Source organism: Glandiceps talaboti, chromosome 4, assembly GCF_964340395.1.
Source record: "Glandiceps talaboti chromosome 4, keGlaTala1.1, whole genome shotgun sequence".
NCBI lineage: Eukaryota > Metazoa > Hemichordata > Enteropneusta > Spengelidae > Glandiceps > Glandiceps talaboti.
In genome coordinates this window covers 11,903,257-11,927,193 of record NC_135552.1, presented here as the reverse complement: position 1 = coordinate 11,927,193, position 23,937 = coordinate 11,903,257, and the positions used below count along the sequence as shown (strand labels likewise).

Genomic DNA, 23,937 nt, shown 5'->3' with positions numbered 1-23,937 from the left:
ATCGGCGGTAGCCTACCGATGCAAAGTACGAACGTCGCATTGATATTTGCTTGATAGAGCTGCGGACGGGCAAGTGGATGGATGGCCTTTCTTCACTAGTTCAACTACATTGATTGTATTAGATATATTTCATTCATGGAAATTGACACAATGTTTTTAAAATAACGGAACACCACTTCCTTTTAAAAGTAGTTTCAAAGCCACGGTGGTCCTCAGTCAGCTCTGTGACAGTGAATAATTAGTTGTATGTAAACAAATGAAAGTACATCATGAAAGTGGGATAAGGACACCCTCTGAAGTCACAGCTGTACTCCTTGGTTCAAGTAAAATCTTGGCTGTTCAACAAGGCAAATGTACAAAAAGTGAGTCGGATGTTCATGGGATAAGGAATAAAGTATTCAATCATGTAATATCTAATGTGAAAGTCTTCAACTGTCACATTTTGGAAAATAGCACCAATGGCATTGTAGCTCAACTGTATTGGGATGTTGCTATGGGCGTGGTATTGTTGCTAGGCATATTTGCTTGATTTTTTAAATAATGTTTACTTGCTTGCCTATTAATCCGTTATCTTTACAATGCACCATCAATTGACTGTTACTATGTTCTTGTTCTTGTTCTTGTTACTAGGCATATTTGCATACAGTTTTGGAATCTTTATTCATTTACCTACCTTTCCCAGTTTTCATCTTTGCAATATAAACTATCATTTGGCTGTTGCTATGGGTATGGTCTTGTTGTTAGGCATATTTGAATACATTTTAAAAATCTTTATTCACTTACCTACCCATCCCTGTTGTTATCTTTGTAATGTACATCATCACTTCACTGTTGCTAAGGCCATTTTCATGGTTCTATGGCCAGTTTGGTCAAAATGTTTTGAACAATAACTGCAGAATAATCCTCCAGAAACATTCCCACAAAGATTCAGCCCAATTCACTATGTAGTTTTCAAGATATATGTTTTAGACTAAAATTGAGATTTTTAGACCTAATTTGCATATCGGCAATGAGATCATCATGTCGCGAATACATGTTCATCTGCACATCCCAAAATGTATCCCCATTAAATTGTAGCCCAATCTGCTCAGTAGTTTTGGAATTATAAAGTTTTGAAGAAAAAAAAATCATTTTAAGCCCTAATTTGCATAATACTGATGGGATCATCATATCATCAGCAATTTTTAATCTAAATACCCCTAAAAACACCCCCACCAGATTTCAGCCCAATCTGCTAGGTAATTTTGGAGTTAAAGACTTTTGACCAAAAAGACACATTTTTAACCCTAATTTGCATATCACTTTTAGGATCATCATTTCATGAACAATTCTTAATTTAAACACCACTAGGAAGGCTCCCACCAAATTTCAGACCGATCTGCCCAGTAGTTTTTGAGTTTAATATTATTGACCACAAACCACGTATTTTGACCAAAATCACAAATCTGTGGTAATATCATTTTGATTTGACAATTTCCCATCTAGACACCCAATGTAATGTACCCTTAAAAAAATATTATGGCAATCCGTCTAGTGGTTTTTGATTTTAGGGAGCGATCAGTTTTTACGGCCGGGGGTGGGGGCAGTAAATCGGGGGGGGGGGAGGGTCACCTCAATTTGGGACTCAAAGAAAGGGGGGTGAATAAGTGAATAAGGGAGGGGGGGTTCACCTTATTTTCGACAACTGAATGAAATCATGAACCATCCTGCTGTACTTAAATTTCCATACAACAAATGTATGTGCATACAATAAACCATAAACAATGGCTATAAATATACGTTCATATATAACATAAACTCTTTGTCTCTTGATACATCCCAAGCATATGACATGGAGTCATAACACTGGACCTTTTAAGCAACAGTTTTGTTAGAAATGACTTCTCAATATTGCAGGCCATTAGTTGCATTGTGTCATGATGTGGTATACAAACTTGTATGTGTAGCTGTACACATAACACATAAGAAATGAAATACCTTAAAATTTACTGGATGGACTTACTCTAAAATATGTGCCTCTATCGACCTGAACATGTTGAATTGCACACAAACATAGCCAATAGAGACACACTTTCAAATATTTAATGAATTTGTATCTCTAAATGGTAACTGACCTCCACTTTGCATGTTTTCCTCACATTTCCTCACTTTCTACTTGATCTTTATTTATTATCATTTGTGTCAATATGACTTGAAATGATTTAAACTTTTGAAACCCTAAAATTAGTGATACTTTTATGCATGATGTAACTAAGTTGTGTTTTACTTCGAATGGTGCTCTAAATGGCCTCCAAAAGGTGTTCATTTTCCAAAAAGCTCTCACCATGTCCCCTTCCCAACCCCCCAACCCCCAACCCCCAACCCCCGCGCTTGTATACCAGGCACTTCTCCCCATACTTTTACTTTTTCCCGTTCTCTCCCTACTTGAAACTTACTGAAATCCCTAGGTTTACAATTATATTAATTCCATTTCTAATATTGTACTTTATAATTAGCTGAATTAATCTATAATGGTAATAGTTCACCCAATCTAAGAGATATCCTAGAACTTTTGGTTACTAAACCATGAATATTTTGCATGTCCATGAGCAGACAATCATACTTCTCATAGGGTTCCTGTCTAAAGAGCTTTATACATGTGAAGCAATGGATTTGGGACAATTTACCAGATACACTTAAAATTACTGTAAATGTAACAAGTAAAATTAACAAAGGCAGTGTGCTGTATTGTGCTTTGAGAATCTATGTATTGTGCTTTGAGAGTGTCTTTTGCAAGAACAAGAAGAATGTTTCTTGTCAACAGATGTCGGGGGTTGGCTTGTTTTGTGGATGAATTGCAAGGGGGTTCACTATTTTTAAGTACAACATGAACAAGAAGTCACCCGCCCACCCCCGGCCGTAAAAACTGAACGTTCCCTTAAGTTGTTTACATGCATACACACAGACACACAGAGACATATACAGACACAGACAGACACAGACGCACAGACACGTATACTTTGCCATGCCTATAGCACTGCTGAACCTTATCAGCTCAGTTGGGCTAAAAAGCTAGTTAATACAGATTTGATTACAGTGTAACTAGTATTGTGACTCACAGTTGGGTGGCCGACTGAACATTCTTAGTATGTTTATGATAAGAATCCCACTTGTCATTTACTGACTGAAACCTACCTTATAAAATCAACTTAGTCTGACTAGATACACAAGGGGATGTCGTATGCTGAGTTTATAATGTAGCTTTCATAATATATATTGGTTTGTGATATATTCGTTACCCTAAGTTCCGTGTTAGAAGAAGAGTGTCGAAAATTGACCAATGCCACATAGCAGATACACAGTGCAGTCGTACACACCTTAAAGGATCCAGATGGTCCGCATCAAACACGTTTTTCCCGACCAGTTGGCTTAGTTTCGTCGTGTTTTCTTCTTCGAAATATCTCCCTGCTTGAAATCCTATCCAAAATACAACATATACGACTAAAGTGCTGACTAATAACCTTATCAATGGTTTGGCCGCCATAGCATATTATAGGACACAGCGTTGATCATAGCAAAAGTCAGTGATATACTAGGACTGCCAATACGAAAAAAAAGTCGGCGATACTATTATAGAAGACAGGGGTGCAAAGGATCGGTGGGACGATACCACAAAGCTAAGTTTTGGGGGATACAAATAATACCGGCATACTGATATAATATTGCACATTGAAGCAACCCTGTTTCCTAAGTAGAGTAAATTAAGCTAATTGCACAAGTTCAAACACGAATGGAAACGTTTTATAACCTATCAAACAAATTTACTCACCTGAACAGTAATTAGAAAAGGAGTTGATTAACATGAAAAAAATCCATAGCCCAACCACTTACTGATGTGCATACGTGGACTCGATTTTGACCATACAGCAATCAGCAATATGTTGCACGCAGCCTTGTATTTCAACAATACTTGTCTAATTGATTTGCAAATTTCACAACTTTAGAATTTGATAAGTTATGTAATAATCACCAATTATTCAATTTAAATGTCGTTTCCAGTTTTATACCCTCGATTCTTACTAAGGCGAAAAAATAATTGTGTGTTTCCGATAACATGGCCTCGGAAAATAAGGCAGGGTAGGTCGGGATTTTATTTAATTTTATGTTAGCCTTTTAATTGGCTTTTTTTTTTTTTTTTTTAAATATTGCTTCGACTCCAAAACAAACAAAATGTCAGTCAGAATATCCCCACTGTTTGATGAAATATATTTAGATATCGTTGGGGAAAAGAAAACAGACGTGACTGTATGAAGGACAACGAATTTCTTATAAATTATTTCTATTTTATTCGTTTAAAAAATGTTTAGGGTCGGAGGTTTAAAGTAGGGTCGGTCGGGTTATCTGAAACACATACTTTTTATTTGGCCTGACGGACTGAGATATATACTGCATGCGTAACCTTATCGATCATTATTCAGGATGACATGTATGAATGTATAGTTGGAGTGACACTTATAACAAAATTTATGTATTGACAGACGAGGAAATGGCTTTGTAAAGTTACCTTTGGAGTTGACATAACAAGTCTGTTTTGAAGGCAGTCTCAAAATTCGGGTTATTTTCAATTAAACATGTGCTCTCCAAATATCTTTTCTATCCATTGCACACTCTTGTGTAGAATGATGGATGTTGGCCCTTTTCAGGTTGTATGTACCATTGTTGTTATTTTTATCCATAAACATGTATTTTAGCAAACAAAATCAGGAATTTCAGCATGCTGTGAGGCTAATTAGTTTATGAACACTTCAGTATTTTAATATATGGTCGTAAGACTCGTATACAGTGTTGAAAAGTCGGAATATGGTGGTAGTCATTAGACACGTCGTTGTTTGTACTCAAACTTGTTATTCCCTTACACCGACAGAATGCTATTATTGTAGCAATTCCATTCACTGTAAGCTACAGTATTTTGTAAGCGACACAATTTGGAGCTCAAAAAATGACATTTTTTCCGTCAATATTCTTGTTAATCGATATAAACTAACGCTATGGCAGCTGTATATTTTCCGATCTAATTATATGCTGGACTAGGTAGCCTTAAGTTGTGATCAAACCAGTTTAACCTTCCCATCGTCCCATAAATTTACGAAATTTAACTAGTACATGCTCTCTATATTTCATCCAGCTAACGTACAGACTACATGTAGATTCATGTTTGTATTGGGTGATTTGTAAAGAAGTGTACACAACGATGACGTGTTGCCGATAACATGCCCTCAAAAAATAAGAGTAGGTAGGTCGGGATGTTATTTTTAAAAAAAAATTGTTTTTAATTTTTTTTTTAAATATTGCTTCGACCCAAACCAAACGAAATGTCAGTCAGAATACCCCTTCTGTGATAGTTTGATGAAATATGTACAGACATCACTGGGGAAAGAAAAAGACGTGCATGAAGGCCAATAAGACCAAGAATTTTTCTGTTTTACAGTGTTTGTTTTAAATGTTCAAAATATGTTTAGGGTCCGGCGGCCTAAACTAGGGTCAGTCAGGTTATCGTAAAAACACATTTTATTTTGTCCCTAGACGTTGTATTTTTTTTCTCTCTTTCATTTCTATATATTTATTCAATATCTGTATAAACTGTATAAGTTCTGGTGAAATAAATTTCAATTCAATTAGGGAAACTTCAGCAATTACAAGGGGGAGGGCCAGGGGATCAGTTTTTTTATGGCGGGGGGGGCGGTAAATCGGGGGTGGGGGCACCTCAATTTGGAACTCAAAGAAGGGGAGGGGTCATCATTTTTACAAAGTGAATAGGGGGGGGGGGTCACCTTATTTTCAACAACTAATTGAAATCATGAACCACCCTGCTGTACTTAAATTTCCATACAACAAATGTATGTGCATACAATAAACCATAAACAATGGATATAACTATACGTTCAAATATAACATAAACTCTTTGTCTCTTGATACATCCCAAGCATATGACATGGAGTCATAACACTGCACCTTTGAAGCAACAGTTTTGTTAGAAATGACTTCTCAATATTGCAGACCATTAGTTGCATTGTGTCATGATGTGGTATAAAAACTTGCATGTGTAGCTGTACACGTAACACATAAGAAATGAAATACCTTGAAATTTACTGGATGGACTGCGTCTAAAATCTGTGCCTCCATTGACCTGAACATGTTGGATTGCACACAAACATAGCCAATAGAGACACACTTTCAAATAATTTAATGAATTTGTATCTCTAAATGGTAACTGACCTCCACTTTGCATGATTTCCTCAAATTTTCTCACTTTCTACTTGATCTTTATTTATTATGACTTGAAATGATTTTTAATAAGTGTCATATTCTTCAAGTTTTGAATTTGACTTTATAAATGTTTTAAAGGGAAATATCCTAAATTTGTTTGCCCTTTTACCAGTACAGTAGTTTCCCAGTGGCTTTATGCATTCACACAACTGTTTCACATCACCTAACAAAAAAACACATAGTTCAGTGTTTTTTTTCTTTGTTTCAAATAAAGAACGAAAAAAGTCCGAACATTTGCACTAGTCTAATGGTAAATTACTCCCTCCCCGACACCATCTTTGCTCAGACAACTTGTTGAGAAAATGACCCCGAGGTCAAACCTAGTATTATAATTCTAAATACAACGTAAATATGCAAGACTTCGTTCACTGGGAGAGACCAGGCGTAATGTTTTCTGAAAAATGCTGGCACTGCTATTTATAGTGTTTATATATTGAAATTGAAATGCAAATTGGTTATGGCAAAATTAGTATAGTGTCACTTTTGTCTGTTATAGTCTGTTCTAGTGGTCTGAGTTTCAATAGACGAACTTTCCAAGTGAGTGGGTATACCAGTTCTTCTAGTGGTCTCAGCTGACACGTATCCAAAAAAGTGGACGACCTACATCATTATATGCCACGTTGTAAATGTCATGTTGCTGGACAATATTGCTGTTTGGTCACAGACAAGTAAGACTTAATGGTATGTTATTCGGTCGACACGATGTTGCCATAGCGATACTGTAAATACAATATGTGGAATGTTGACATGGATTTTTTTCATGCCATTTGTCCGACGATTATTATCTAAAATCTGTTTTTATAGATTATAGTTTGACAAATTCTTTGTTTTTATTTGACTGACTATCTAATGCAGTGCATATATGTGACCCCCGTGGGCGTACAGACACATTCAATATATTATAACAATGAGTCCTGGCGCTATTTCAAAGCCGTAGTGGCTGCAACTTTTCTACCTTTTCAGTAACTTGTCCTCAGTCAACCTTAAGGTACATCAAGTATTGCCATGAATTCTGATTAGCTGAGTTACTTCTCTACTATAGCCACAACGACAGTCGTTAGGGAACCATCAGTAATTACAAAGGGGGGAGGGAAATCAAGCCCGGTCTGTTGCATAACATGTTACCCTCTCCTAGACCGTTGTGCTAAAATGTGACCACCCCCCCATTTCCTTTCTCTAAAGAATATGAACCCCCCTCCTCCTTCAAATATTTCAGTGATTTTTTTTAAGATTAGTAGTGAGGAGGTCCTGGGTTCAAATCCCATCAGAGACAGTGATTGTTTCTGTAATAAGATCCCACCACACTGATTGCTGATAGGCATTTGTTGTGTTCCACTATTACATCACAGCATGCACAGTGGGGTTGTGTTCGGATGTTTGGACCTACATGTCTGAGCTGAAGGCTCCCAAAGACTAGATGCACGCACAACAGACAACTTTGGGATCGAGGTCAACATCTCCACTCCACTACATTATCCCCAATTTCTTGCCACGTTGTTCACCCTATACTACTGTGAGACCCACTCCTCTCCTCACACCACAACTAAGGGAGCGTACTTTTTGTTCGAGTTGTACTTAAAAATACTGACCCCCTGCAATTCATCCACAAAACAATCCACCCCACCCCCTCTGACATATATCTCTTAGGATATCTCTTAGAATGAGTGAACTATTACCATTATAGATTAATTATAAAGTACAATATTGGTAAGAGCTTTTTGAAAAATGAACACCCTTTGGAGGCCATTTAGAGCACCATTCAAAGTAAAACACAACTTAGTTATATCATAAAGTATCACTGATTTTCGTTTAAAAGAGATCTTCCAAGAGGCTGGTGCAAGTCTACACTTGACAGTGTAACATATGTAATATGACCCGTTCAAACATCCACTACATAAGGTCGTTGTTTTCACAATAAAATGTAAGCTACACAGATGACAAACAATATTTCAAAATGTGTATGCTGATGGGCTCATGTATACATTGAATACATTGTAATCAATTTGATATGAACTCAGGTATTACTTGGTACACTAACAGAACTAGGTTAGTCGCAACAGTCCGCAAACAAGAGCTGTTATTTCTTCCGCGGTGCGTTTTGGACGGTGCCGTAAAAGAGGCTGTGGTTTACAACGATGCAACAGTCCAACATCAAACAATTGTACATGCTAACTATTTCCACGAAGTTGGCGTAAGACTCCAACGTCTGTACTTGCCATAATAAGAAAAAAAGACACGATGACCACAAGTCGGCTATCGGGAAGATAACACAGACACAAACTAAAACTAGTATTGCGACATGCTGCTATAAGCTGTTACATGTAATAGAGTTGAGGTAATTATAGGTGTTGTCTATCGATCCAGCCTACACGCACATTTCGTGTAGAGTCTATGACAAAAACCAAGCTGTCACACCACTATCACCCACTTGTAGTAAAATCTACTACGTAACATTGAACAACAATAATTTTATTTGCGTCTACGTTTAGTATATAGTTGAAAACTTGTTGTCCGTAGTAATACTTAGATATAGTAAGTGGGCCTGTAAAAGCATGTGATTTGAAATCTAAAAAAAAAATGTGAACAAAAATTGTTGTAAAGCATAAACCATTACAAACTGTAAAATAAGAATTTAAATTGTCTGTTGAGGACGAAAAAATGACATTAAATCGTTTAAAGCCAGAATTGCGACAGGACCAAGTTACCTGAACAAATAATGTACTGATGGTACTTTTCATTTACATGTAAAAAGTTGCATGTTACATATTTTCTCGACACTTATATGAAAAGGCTGAATTTTGGCATATGACTCCCAGTTTCATGGTCTGAGGTCACATGTGCGCAGTGGCGCAGACGCGAGAATATGACGTCATCATATCACAATGCTGGAGCATTGTAGCTGGTCGTTTCCTCATTGGATAGATATTAACCAGGTCCTCATACATTTTTCAATTAAACTATTTTGCCCTCTAGTTGCCTGCTCTTCAACAATGAAGTAAATGTGACGTCATCACGCCAAAAATTAACACATTTTTCAGATGCATTAGGTTTCAATGCATAGCCTGATTCTCTTTGGTTCTTTTTGACAACTGTAGTGTCTACACATTCTTCCAGAACACGTTCTTTTTCATTTCTAAATTTTTGTAAATCTTTTTCAAAACTTGGTCCGTAATCATGAATTTTTTTCCAAAGTGTGTCGTTAAAATGTTTGTATAATTTATAGTCTGCTTTGTTCCAATTCAGTATTTTCTCTGATGTATTATTCGTTAATGTTTGTCTCATATTTTGAGGTCTGATATTTTTCGGAATATACAAAATGTCGTCAATTGACCAACAAAGTTGTTTCCTTAGCAACAATAGTGACTCGTCAAAGTATTCAGCAATGAGAACTAAATCTAGTTCCTTTTCTAAGGTTTTGATTTTTTCATCGACCTTTTCATCATCATTGGTATCTTCAGTACGCATCCCGAGGTCAAAAAGTTGTCCGTTATGAATTTGCCACCAAAAATAAATTCCTTCGTCAATGTACGTTTGTGGTGTCTCTAGAAATGTAGATAACAAATCTCCACTTTTATCTTTCACTTTCTCTCCCCAGTAAAAATACGCAAATGATGATTCGAAATGTTTGACAGGATGACGTAAGATGGTGACATAGGTAGCATTTGGAACAACAGCCTCCATTTCAGGACGGTTGTAACGCACGTGATTGGTTAACATATCGTAGTATTTACCACCATTCAAAGGTGGAGGTGAGTTTCTTAGCATATTCCGATGGAATAATTCATTAGAAGATAGGATATGCGGTGCAAATTTTCTAACAGGAGGAACAACAAAGGACAGATTCGTTGTGAAACCAAAACGTTCAATGATAGATACAGCAGTCGTACTTCCGGTCTTGTGGGTTTTTATGAACACAACTCGAGTTAAAGATCGACAGGGTTCTTGTGACGTCATTGCAGCTCTGCTTTGATTGGCAGTTAGTAATTCCCTCTTTTTGTTTGCCTCCCTGTGGATAAAATATAAATGTTGTTAAGAAAAGCACCCAAAGAGTTGTAGCACAACTGTTCTACTCCAAATGGCAACAATAACTATTCGGATTTCTCGGTGGATTTATAAGTTAGCTGAGTTTCTTTTATGTTTAGGGGAACAAGAAAAGTTATTTTCAACAATCCTGCATCGCGCTATTTTGAAAAAAAATCTCAATCTTACTTAGAAGACGCCGTACACTGGTGTTTGGCACCATGGGAAATATATACACATTGATAGAAGCTTCACATATCTTGTCGAGGACACTATTGAACTATGAGAATAAAGAGAAAGCTCACCTATTTTAGGGGACGTTGCACACCCGGTACCCAGTACCCTTTCATTAATTATGTATGTCATTATTACTTAAATTGTGGCTGTTGTTTATCTAGAATCCACCCTACTTATCATATTCCATGTTCTAACATATATCGTATCATGAACAAATGCTATCGAGATAGAACAGAACATACAATTCTAGGATTCTCCCCAATTGTGTCATGGTCTTATATACTCTTCTTGGGAAAGTGTCTATATCTACAGTGCAGTCATAAGTGAGAATATTGTTTCTAAATTTACATTCAATATTTCACAAACTTAATAATAACAACTATGCACCATTTAGCAGTCTGTAATAAGAAATCGAAATATTGATGTTGTACTTCCTGTAATAAGGAAAGCAACTTTCTGTAATTACAAGGGGGGGGGGTGTTCGGGGAAAAATCATGCCATGTTTGTTGCCTAAAATCTGACACTCTCCTGATTCCGTCGTGCTGAAAAGTGTCTCTCATTCAGTTTCCTTTATCCAAAACATAACCTCTCCCCCGTCCAAATATTTTTTAAAATATGGGTTAAGATGCTGTCAGACATGGGAAAGGACACTTGTCCCAAAATCTATGACAAGGACTTGATCCCACCGCTGCCACCACATTGATAGTTTTGAAGGTATTGGCTATTTTCCACTACTACCACCCAGAGAACTTATGTAAAGGCACTGCATTAATCAATACTTTTTTATTTTTTTTTTACTTTTTAAAAATATCTTTTCCAGGGCCTACAAGGTGTCATCTCATGAAGTAACGATTTGGAAAGCTGGTGGTTTTTTTCAAGTTCTAAGTCAATTTTAACTGTTCCTTTGGCTTTACTATGGCTACCTTTATTATTATCATTATTTGGTTACTTCTACCGAGCGGCCTCAAGCGGCGACCCTTAGAGAATGTCGGCAACCCCTGTAACCGGAGATGGCACAAAAGCAAGATTTGAAGGGCGACATATTTTCAAAGTATGTCAGTCATATTCACACCCTTAATATTGAATATGTATAAACTTATGTTACTTACAAGACTCACGAGACTGAATGAAACTTACATGGTGTGGTATCTTTCGTAAACACAACACAACACAACATAACACAACACAACACAACACAGTACGGTATAGTGCAGTGCAATAGGTCGGGAATTTATTTATTTTATTTTTGTGTTTAGTTTTGAAAAATATTGCTTCGACCCAAAACCAAACGAAATGTCAGTCAGAATATCCCCTTCTATGATAGTTTGATGAAATATATACAGACATCGCTGGGGAAAGAAGACAGACATGCATGACGGTCAAGAAGATTTTCTTATCTTTTTGTTTTAAACGAATAAATAAATGTTTAGGGTCGGAGGCTTAAACTAGAGTTAGTGTTGTTATCGGAAACACACAATTTTTTATTTGGCCTGACCATAGGGAGCCCTGGAACCATGTTACAAACAAACAAACAAACAAACAAACAAACAAACAAACAAACAAACAAACAACAAAAATGTGCACGGGTAAATGGAATATCCTTTTAAACTCATGTATAATGATATACATATATGTATTACTGTATACTAGTACTATTGAAATAACGTTATATGTTTCTATATATACTTTATACAGACAAAAATGTGCACGGGTAAATGGAATATCATTTTAAACTCATTACTATATATGTAATACTGTATACCAGTACTATTGGAATAATATAATATGTTTCTATATATACTATCAAGTATTATCATACGTTTATTAGACTGAAAGAGCCATGGTTGTTTACGCACATGCAAACACGTACTAGATTCGTGGTTGAAGACACAGGGCCACGTATTATTGCTTAGATTAGGCAATTATCATAATAATCCAGCTACTACAAATATATCGATTATAGTCAAAACGTTTTAGTCCGTAGACAAGGAAAACAACAATCTTAAGAAATATTACACGCCCCTATGTTTGAGGCAGAGCGGGGGGGGGGTACATGAGGCCTAAAACATTGTTTGGTTCCGGCTACCCGACCCCACCTAGTTTTTCACTGCCTAAACTTTTTTTACGTAATATTTGAGTAAAAATAATAAAATCAGGGAAAATTGTGAAGTCTCGCGAGAAATAGTGGAAGCGGAAACTGACATCAACTTAAAATGACAATATAAAATGTTCTTCCAATCTGTTATGACTGTACATCTGATGGCAAGAAACCAATAACACAGAGACCATATTGAAAACAACAGAAAACAAAACTACCTGAATAAGACACTCACACATGGAACCCCCCCCCACACCAATTCTACCTACCCCACCTATTCTAAAATTGAGCGCAATCGGAACCACACAATTTTTTTCTGGCCTAAGAACAACGGCGAATCTTTCAGTATACAATGTTGTTTGTTTATTCAGTTATGATATGTGTCAGTGTTACCATATGTTCTATCTATAATCCCTCTCGCTTTCTCGATGTTTTTGTTTCGAGTAAGTCTGTCTTGGCCTTGCTTAGGGACCGGACAGAATTTACGGCAGGGGGGGGGGGCCTGGGGAGAAATTGGGGGGGCCATGAAAAAAATGGGAGGCTTGAAGGGGGGGGCCATGAAAATTCTCATGGTTTGAAAGGGGGGCCGCAAAATATTTTGTCATTGAAAAAAATTATATGTTAGAAAGTTTAGCATTGCAGGAGATAGCACTTGATATCGCCTTTAATATTGAATGTCTACACTTTCATTTATGTATTAACATGGAAGTGTGTACGTTTGTATGTACCTATTTAGTGAAGCATAAAAACACTACTCAAGATTAATTTGATACACCCTGAATCACTCTTATATACTCCAAGCTGTTCACACACACACACACACACACACACACACACACACACACACACACACACATATGTATACATACATACATACATACATACATACATACATACATACATTTTAGCACTGTGGAAACAGGTTCAGTGTATAATTACCATCAAGGATACATATGTATATATATATATATATATATATCATAAATTACAGGTCCTATGCTATATATATATATATATATATATATATATATATATATATATATATATATATATATATATATATATATATATATATATATATATATATATATATATATATATATATATATATATATATATATATATATATATATATATGGTAATATACTAGCATAGGACCTGTAATTTATGTGATTAAACTACACTACATGGTAGGTATACATCAAGTACTAGTGACAGTGACAGTGAGAGTGACAGCGAATCAAATGAGTCTAGCCATCAAAAAGACCAGGATCGCTCCCTTATTGTTCAAACTAGATCAGGTAGACTGGCTGGATCATGGAAACTTGCCTTTATATAAATTCAAGATTATGAATAAAGGGATTGTATTGCAAAGGCTATTCATCATTGACACTGCAGTACCGTAGCCTGCGGGGGGGGGGCAAGGGGGGCAGCTGCCCCTCCTGAGATTTTGGGGGAAAAAAGAAAGAAAAAAAGCTACTTTTTGAATAGAGCTATTAAAATCGTTATTTACGTCGTGGCGATTCCTAGCATGCGCGATTTCAATGGATAGTTCACTAAAGTGACTGTACACTGACTCATGGCTAAAAGGATATTTCTTTATATTTTCTGACTAGTACATGTAACAATATACATTTGAGTCTATTCCAAATTATATAATATCTTATACAGTGGTCTACTTGGCTCTGATGTTGCATACAAGCATGAATTGAGATTAAATATCCAAGGTGCACTAAAAAGAATTGAACAAAAGTTTACGACCATCAAAAGTCTGAAAGTCTTGAAATTCTTTTTCGGGATTTTAAGGAAATTAAACTTCAGGAGAAGTCATTTACCATGTGCACATCCGCATAATATCTTTCAGCTTTGCCACAACAAAATACACTTCAGATAATATGTAATACATAGCATAATTGTTTCAATTCTGGTATTTTATTATGTCTATGGTTTGATATTTTATGCCTTTAAATGGCCTCCTACACTGTCTTATTTTCGATTTTTTTTTCACCTTTGGAGTTGTCTTCTTCCAATGCATCATTGTACCATATGATTTCATATCTCCACTGTAGTCACGGTGTAGTTGACAGAAGCCTGAGAAGGGGTGGCTAAAATAATGCTTGAGTTTCAATTGATGGGGCTTAACATTTTTTGAGAAGAGAGGGAACTACACCATTTGTTTAACCATAAATTGTGTACATTTCCTAAATGTAGCTATGCAGACAAATTACATGAGATAGTATCAAGATGACTGAATAAGTGCTATCTAAACTCGACCTGAATTATTTTGCTGTCATTATATATGGTTTGTTTTATCCTTGTCAAGCATTGTGAAAAAATGAAACCGACCTACTTACTCAATGTGATGGGTTAGGTTACCCGTTGACCAGCATTTTTTTCTGACCTTACATATATATAATTGCGTATGCTAAAATATGTATTATGTAAATTACAAGCAAATTTATGTAAATTAGCATTTTTCTAAATTTTAAATGCATGATTGCACCAACACAAAGTTCTGTCCCCCTCGGCAATTTGGTCAGGCTACGGCCCTGCACTGCACTTCAAGCTTAATGTGAAGGTTTAGAAAACTGTGAGTAATACTCATCTGATCACTGTACAGTGTATTGAATACAATTCTGAATTTGCTGTCCCCATCATGAAGTCACAAATGCCTGACACTATAGGTTTAAATATGTATGGTTTTGGAACTGAAAGCATATTGATTACATCTAAGCATTCCACAACATTCTGAATTTCTTTGCACTTTCATGAAGTCACAAATGTCTTACATTTACATGTGTATTGGTAATGCATTTGGTGTAGGAAAGTGAAAGCTATATTTTTCAGACCTAAGTGTGCATAAAATCCTTAGTTTGCTAGCACTTCATGACTACCACAAATGTCTGACATTAGATAGTTATTGTGTTATGAGTATAAATAGATATTTGAATACACTATGTAGGTGATGTGATGTCCTTAGATACTCCCAACAAATGTCCCCATTACAGTTTTTCACAAATCACGCATGTGAATGTGTGTTTACTCTGTGTCTGTGTTTCTGTGTATGTATCAGTGAATGACAGTTAAAACCACCACATCAAATGCCTTGGTATTAAGTGATGACTACTTATGGTGTCTAGTTGGGAAATAAACAAGATTATACCACATGTGTATGATTACATGTATAGTCAAAATGTTTTATTTTGTTTTGTTTTCTAAAAAACTTCCTCTACAACTACTAAGTTGTTTGGGCTGAAATAGTAACATAATAGTAGTACCAAAAGAAATATTACAGTTGTGCTACAGTAACAAAAAAATTTGTACTCTTTTTAGTTATTGTAGGGGGCAGGATATTTTTTTACTTTTGAAAGGGGGGGCTGTGAAATTTTGGTCACAGTGGATGGGGGGGGGGGCCAGGAAAAAAACCAAGTCAGAGATAATTTCTCCCCAGGCCCCCCCCCCCCCTGCCGTAAATTCTGTCCGGTCCCTTAGAATTATTACCTGTGAAATATACCTAACCCAAAGGTAAAATACTGTTTAACTTTTAAGAACAAAATAGTTGTAGATCAACACTGCAAGTGCAACTGTGCCATACTTCAAATTTGACCTCCAGTGAATCTCGAATTACTACTGACACGTTGGCAAACCCACAAATTTGTACTTGACTTTACAGTGTAACTTGCTTGTGACTGTGAATGTTGAGGAAAACGAGGAAAGGGGTGTATTAAAATATAATAATATCTCTCTCTCTCTCTCTCTCTCTCTCTCTCTCTCTCTCTCTCTCTCTCTCTCTCTCTCTCTCTCTGTAACATGAACTGATGTAGTGGCAAATTACAATGAACTTCATGAAAAGCAAATCACTTCTACATCATACATTGTATAGATGACTGAGATGCTGAGTTACAAAGTATAATAAAATATACGTATGAACAAAATGCTGGATCTATAAAGGTCATGTTTAATTTTACATGTAGTAACTAGTGTTCCTTGACTCTGATAGACATGGAAATGGACACCCACCTTTGGTCATTTATCAGGTCTTTCAAGAACACGCCTTCCTCTTCTAGATGCTTTTCAGCCGCGAAGTATTTCCCTGCATGGAATCCCAGCCAAAAAACTGCATAGAGTATTGAAATGCAAAATAACAATCTTGCCGATGGTTTGGTAAGCATCATATTTGCAACACTACTGGGAGAGAAAATATGTCCAGATCGAATTATTGATACGACTCGTTGGCCTCTACGGTAACAGTAGACGGCCCCCTAAGAGGTGTTTCCTTCAGGCACTATGGCTGGTGAGAATGGATTTACTGTACACCATTCACTTGACTTGACTTGGGCGTGCATAGCCGAATCAACCAAACGATTTGTCAAGGCTAACTTTCACTCTATCTGTGTAACGATCAAGAGGAGGAATTGGTCAAGCAGATTCTATATTTATAGTATATTCATGATCATCATATAATATGATATTACTGACTACGTTAGTTGTCCGTTGACTTAGAATCTCAACTGACGACGTATTTAACGTCAGCCCCAATAGGATATCTGTAATAATGGTCTGAGATGTTAATCGAACAGCTGTTTTCTAATGAAAACAAGATTTGCTGCAAGATGACCAAGATGTCTCATTACTGCGGAAAGTCAGCTTTTAATCATGGTAGACAAAAACTTTAAAAAAAACTGTTTAAATGTGGAATCGTATTCTGAATTTAATACTTAACGAAAAAAACACACTTCTTGGGTTAAGTTTTGTGTAACCTTGAACAGTTTATACGATAAGGATTTACTAGTAAAAGTTGATAGGTAAAGGTTGGTTTATATATTTTTAAATATTGACGAGCCACTTACTGCGCAGATATGCAACAATGGCAATCTTTAAAATGTGTGCTACCAATTTATCTAGTTTACGTTGCACGGTATATATATTCTAACGATTACAATACACTACGAAGTTCCTATTCTAATGGAAAAAATTATTTAAAAAAATTTATTCATTAATGAGTCCATATGTGTATAATAAATTGTTCAATGTATACCTCGCCCCCCCCCCCCCCGCATACAACGCCCGGGGACACTACAGTGTATCATCATTTCATTCCCTAAATCAGTGCTTGAAAATGCGAAGTGAGATAGGGGGCTTAACAGCTTGGTTTGAATTACTTGTACTAGTTGTAGGAAACTTTTGAAACTTGTCATTGGAAACTATACGGTCAGCATTTTGAGATTTTGACTCTGATCGTGTTACATTGATTGTAACACGATACATGTAACATCAAGCTATACATTAATTACGTTTGTAACAGATGCGAGCAATCAATGTATCTCTGGTTTTGACATGAAGTAGACTAAGTATATTTCTAATTTAGTATAATAAATTTCGGGCGAATTTCTTTGAGAAGATTAACAGGAAGAAGAATAGTCTTAATATGTTCTGTCATCACATTATTTGAAAGGTCAAAGCGTGTTAAACTTTATGGGTTTTGGCCCAGTTTCATATTGAAATGTTATATCATTCTAACCACTAAGTAAAACTGTAAAACATTAGGAATCTTGTTGTCTGGTAATGGGTCAAACTCTCGTCGGGTATTCAGATGTCACGTGATATAAGAAAGGCATTATGACGTAATATCTGATGTACATAATTCAAGTCTACTATATCGTCCCTTTCAAGCCTCTTGTGGTGTGTATATTCAACCATCTCTGTCTCACTCTGTTATCAACTCAGATTTGTTCCTGAATAAGTACTAGTGTGTATAATGCATGTGTGTATTTCATGCTTTAACCGAAAATTGGTTCACAGTTTAATTAACCTTATTTCGTGTGTGTTATTGATCAATTGACTGATTTTTGTGGTGATATAAAACTTTTTTCACTTCTTTCCCTGGCTACTTTTCTCTCGTTCATCTTTATATAATTCTGACCAAATAAAGACATCTTATCCATTCTTCTCCTCTTTAATATATAAATCAAAACATCACTAACCTCATAATTAGCATGGGTCAGTTACCGCCAAAATTGTTTTATGTCTTCTCTTCTAGGAGATTACCACATCAGACAAACAGTCATTATGCACACACACTAGTATAAAAGAGAGCTCTCTTTTTTACTAGTGACTGTACATACAATGTATTTTATGCCACGTGTACATGTACAAGTACTCTGGTATAACCTTTGACCTTCGTAGTCAAAAGTTGAATGCACTCGATGTAAGGGTACTTCATCATTCCTGTTGCTTAATTAATTTTTACATCACTGTCCAATTTAAAGAATAGTTAATTATAAGAGAACCATTGGAATAACCGACAATTAAGCTTAATACTTATGAAATGTAAAAGTTGGTTGCCGGGTATTCTCTCTGTGTTAAAGAAATTTTAAACAAAAAATGAAAGCGAAATAGCGTATTTTGAATGGAGTAAAATAATTAACAAGATAATGTGTAAAAGATATAAAATCAAAAGCTGTGAAATATGGCGATCTAAAATTTATAAAATTCAACATCTGCTTTTCGTCCTGCTTCGACTTTATTTTTTTAATTAATAGATATTAGTAAATGAGATTCCCGTAAGTTTTAATTTTAGTAAGAATTCTAGATCTAGTCAACTCAACTGGCAGCAATCAAATTATTTATGCGTGGTGATATTTCAAACATATAGTGTGTACATGTGCAAGCGACAGACTAATCGTGACACGGTGGTTACTAAGTAAATACAGTTTAAATTCAATTTTCTTTTGTTTACTTGACGACGTGATTAAAAGTGATCAATTGTGTTTTATCCAATTTGTTTACAAATCGCTTCCAGCTGGTACTTTTGCACGTTTTAATCAAATTTGTTTCATACAGTTATTGAGTTACATAAACGGACTTGGCCACTCTATGCCGTTTCTAGTAAACACACACAATAAAGTTGCAATATCAATTAAAAACACAAAATAATTAGTAATCATTCATCCATATGACCATGTTTAAGTTAGTAATTACTCATGGCAAATGCAAATTTAGTCTTCGAGACCAATGAGTGCCAGCCAGGCAGTAACTATTTCGTGTTGTCCTCATGGTACCTAGCAACTGTCAAGTGTTCGTAACTCTCGTATATTTATGCTATAAACAAGTAAAATTCCTGAAATTCGCAAAAATTAAATTCAAATAATTTGATTTTGATATATACTGCCATTGTACAGTATTAAGAAAGTGACGGAAGCATTTAGAAAAATAATAACTAATTGATTCTGATACGAAAAAGATACAAATTTCTGCAACTGTTTATATTATGTCGTCGTCGTCGTCGTCGTCGTCGTCGTCGTCGTCGTCGTCGTCGTTTTTTTTAGCTGCTACTCATCATCTTTTCGGTTCCACTGTTGTGTTATAGTTTGAGTTTATTTGTTATTCATGGATCCGACATCGTCGTAAACCACGGCCTCTTTTACGGCACCGTCTCGTTATTTCAAAGTTCGCGGAAGAAATAATAGCTCTGGTTTGCGAGAATGTGATAACTTTTCAATGTGACGGTACGGTATTTCGACAATTCTCGGATGGCAGTTAAGCTTGCACACCTCGTACATTCGAAATTGTAATGCGTAGAACTTTCTCAATGTCAAATAAAAAGGCGTGTAGTTTTTTAAATACACAATTTTATGTCTTTTTCTTTTTATGTGACTTTTTATTTTTTTAATGTGACTAGAGTGAGGTGGGGTGGGGTCGTGAGGTGGGGTGGGGGTCGTGAAAAAGACATGGAAATATATTAAAGTTCAGTGTCGTGCACCGCGCATGTCTTTTATGGGTGTTTACAAACAGGAAAACAATCATGGTTTTTCAAGCATTACATGTAATCCCAAGGGTTATCTTGGTTTTATATGTGCTCCTGTACCATTTGATTCTTTTTATGTCCCTTGTTACGTAAACAAATCCGTGGTGGTGGTGGTGGGGGTGGGGGTGGGGGTGTACATGTAAGTCAGTTGAATTAACGCTGTGCTTCATTTAGTAACGAGGGACAGAAAAAAAAGAGACAGCATATCAAAAATGAAATATCGTGTTTTAAGATTACCCGTGATGCTTGAACAACCATGATTTTGCATTTTATTATCAAACCCTTGTTTGTAAACATCCAAAAAGACATGCGCACCGAAGATGCGCAGCATACGACCACCACGACCTAAAAAAAAGTAAGAAGCAAAGATATCATGTTATACTTTAATACTTCAAGAAAACACACTGATTGCCGGGAAATGACATTAATTGGTGCAGACATGGTCATCAATGTCCATGCGGTTTTTCCCCCCGAAATTGACAAACATACACATACAATATGCATCCCAAGCACAACTGAAATTACACACGATACAGTGTTTGTAATCGCATCACAAACTGCTACATGTACTTTGAAATGAATGATGCAACGTGGAGCACATGCATTGTCATCACAAGTTGGTACATGCATACAAATACATTCACAGTACAATTCATAATATTTATAAACTGATGATACCAGTTCATTTGCATTATGGGGTCGACTTCGTGCTGAGCATTCAACCATGATAGACGTAGTCGTGTAGGGTCTGTGATTCAACCCACCCCTCTACCGTTCATGTCAGACTCGGTATTGGCCATATGGAATTTCAGACATTTTCTAGTAGATATGTAACATTTTTCAACCAAGTCATACAAACTATAAATTTCTGCATTTCTCTCACTATGGTTTCTCCGTGCCTTATAAATTGACAGAGTTGGAATCAGCCTTCTTTAATTTTTCTGCTTCTTTTCTATTTCTCAATTTCTTCTGAAATTAATTGGCAATTTCACGTAAAACATTCACTTAAACTTACTAGTAATACAACGTACATCTCTGGTTGTCAGACAGGACATTTGCACAAATTGAAAGTACAATGTACTTTCGTGTTTTTACATCTGCAATTATTCAATACGCATTTAGCGTCAACCATGTCATTACTTGACATCAATATAAAGAAATACATAGAAAAAGACGAGTCAGATAACTTAAAATTAAAAAAAACAATCCGACAGGTCATGTCCTAAAACCTGGGCTGGTCCATTGGATTGTGCTTTTGGGCCATAAAGAAAGCGACCCTGGCAGTAGTGCATGGAATTATGAGATATTAAGGTTCTCTCCTCACACATCTTACCGTGCCCCTAAATACATCCAGAAGTAGTGTGTAAGGTCCGTTTTATCATGGATGTATTAGGGGCCTAATATACGTCCATGGTTTTATTGAATTGCTTTACTCCAGTTTCATTTTTCAAGAGCCCTACGTCCAGCCCTAGAGCCCAACCAAACAGCCCAGTCCAGGTTTTAGGATATGTCACCCGACAGACACTGTAATTGCTAAATCACCACATACAGTAATCCTATCAGCGTTTCATATGTCCACCGTTGATCACATAATTTACGCCATCCAGTTACTAGAAGAATGTTTTACAAAAGTACAAAATGTATGTCAGGTCATTTTGTACGCATGCATGAATTGTTGCCTGGACACATACAAACAAAGATGGCATGAGTATATTATACGACACGCAAGTAAAGTTAAACGAGATCGCACAATAAATATGGGATTTATGGCATTCTACATTCCGTGGATAACGTGCGTCTAGGTTTTAATAACACGTTTATACAGGTATAACTATATTTAAATAGTCCCTGGTATTTTTTAATATTTATAATATAATTTTAATAGTTTTAATATCTAATCACGTGTTTGGAGGATAAAGAATTCGTCCTTTAAGCTGTCTATTTCTCAAAAGTTCCGTAAATGTGACGTCACCACGCCATAGATTTTTACAGAGTTCCGAAGCATTTGCTTTGAGTACGTATCTCGTTTCTCGTGGATCTCTACGACTAACCACTCTGTCACTTTCTACACATTCGTTCATAACTTTTTGTCGTTTTTCTCGAAATAGCTTTAAGTCTACCTCAAAACAAGGTCCATAGTCGTCTATTTTTTGCCAAAGAGTTCTGTTAAAGTGTTGAAATAAAATGAAATCTGAAGTATTCCACTCTAGAATTTCTTCGGCTGTTTCTTCCGAAATTTGCCTTCGGTACTGCCGACTACGTATAGTGTTCGGAATGTAAAGAATGTCCTCCATCGTCCAGCACAATTCTTTCATGAGTATGATCAATGATTCGTCAAAATAATCTGCAATAAGTACCAAATCCAACTCTTTATTCAACGTCCGAAGCTTTTGATCTACTTGGATATCATCATCTGTCTGCGACGGAGAAAGTCCTAGATCAAATAATTGACCATTGTGTGCTTGCCACCAAAAGTAGAACTTCTTCTTCATGTATTTTGGTGTGTTTTCCATAAAAGTTACTATCGGGTCATCAACTTCGCCCTCTTCTTGAACCACGACTCGGTTCCACATAAAATAGGCGAAAGCTGACTCGAAATGTTTCACAGGATGTCTAATTATAGTTATATATACAGCATTTGGTATCACTGCGTCCATTTCGTATCGGTTGTATCGCACATGATTCGTCAGCATATCGTAATATTTAGCGCCCCCTATAGTTGGAGGTGATTTAGCCAACATTTTCCTATGGAAGAGCTGAGTTGACGACAGGATGTGCGGTCCATATTTTCTGTCTGGAGGAACTACGAAAGATAAATTACGAGTGAATCCAAAACGTTCTATTATTGAGGCTACCGTTGTGCCCCCTGTCTTGTGAGTCTTTACAAAGACCACTCGTCTGGTTTCTTTACAAGTTCTTTCATAAATCATTTTTGTACACTCTTCGTTTTGAGCTGCTAGTTTTGCTTTAGTCACTAATTCTTGTAAGACAGCAAGTAACTGTTCCGTGTTGTCGTCATCATCATTTGCAATCGCCATTGACTTGCAGTCGCCTCCTTCGTAGTTTTTGCATAGCAGTGCGGCGAAATTCCTGAAATTTGATGCAAAAGTTGTCACATAAATACCAATAATGCAATAACAATTATTGTTTTGACTTCATAAATCATGGTTATATAGATAAAACACAGTCTCGCGAAATCACCGACAACATATTTTTCAGCAATACTCATCGTCGTAAAACAATATGACCCTTTTACTGCACTGTCCGCGACGCACTACGAATCCCAACCACACAGTTGTCGAATTTGCGGGGTCAATAAACTATTCAAGTATCGCACAGCTTGTCAACATGCGCCATAACGGTAAGCCATCTCTATTATGTGTTATTTCACAAATTGAATGTTCTGCCTTGTTTATCATGTTTTTATGACATGTTCATGTAAATACTTGATTCTCTTGAATTTGTATTC

The 23,937-nt window shown here is 36.2% G+C and overlaps 3 protein-coding genes across 3 annotated transcripts in view; all 3 read right to left on the bottom strand.

Annotated features, from left to right (window-relative positions):
* Window positions 1-3,543, bottom strand: part of LOC144434521 (galactosylceramide sulfotransferase-like) — a 5,544-nt gene extending 2,001 nt beyond the window's left edge. The window contains exon 1 of the mRNA XM_078122982.1: window positions 3,357-3,543. Within this exon, the coding sequence (XP_077979108.1) occupies window positions 3,357-3,523 (167 nt within the window). The 5' untranslated portion in view covers window positions 3,524-3,543. The remainder of the gene's footprint in view (window positions 1-3,356) is intronic.
* A 5,715-nt stretch (window positions 3,544-9,258) lies between these two features.
* On the bottom strand, window positions 9,259-10,260 carry LOC144434162 (galactosylceramide sulfotransferase-like). Its single transcript, XM_078122617.1, has one exon. The coding sequence runs from the start codon at window positions 10,258-10,260 to the stop codon at window positions 9,259-9,261; it is 1,002 nt and encodes a 333-aa protein (XP_077978743.1).
* An 11,212-nt stretch (window positions 10,261-21,472) lies between these two features.
* On the bottom strand, window positions 21,473-23,506 carry LOC144434161 (galactosylceramide sulfotransferase-like). Its single transcript, XM_078122616.1, has one exon. The coding sequence runs from the start codon at window positions 23,504-23,506 to the stop codon at window positions 22,367-22,369; it is 1,140 nt and encodes a 379-aa protein (XP_077978742.1). The 3' UTR covers window positions 21,473-22,366.
* Between the last annotated feature and the right edge of the window lie 431 nt (window positions 23,507-23,937).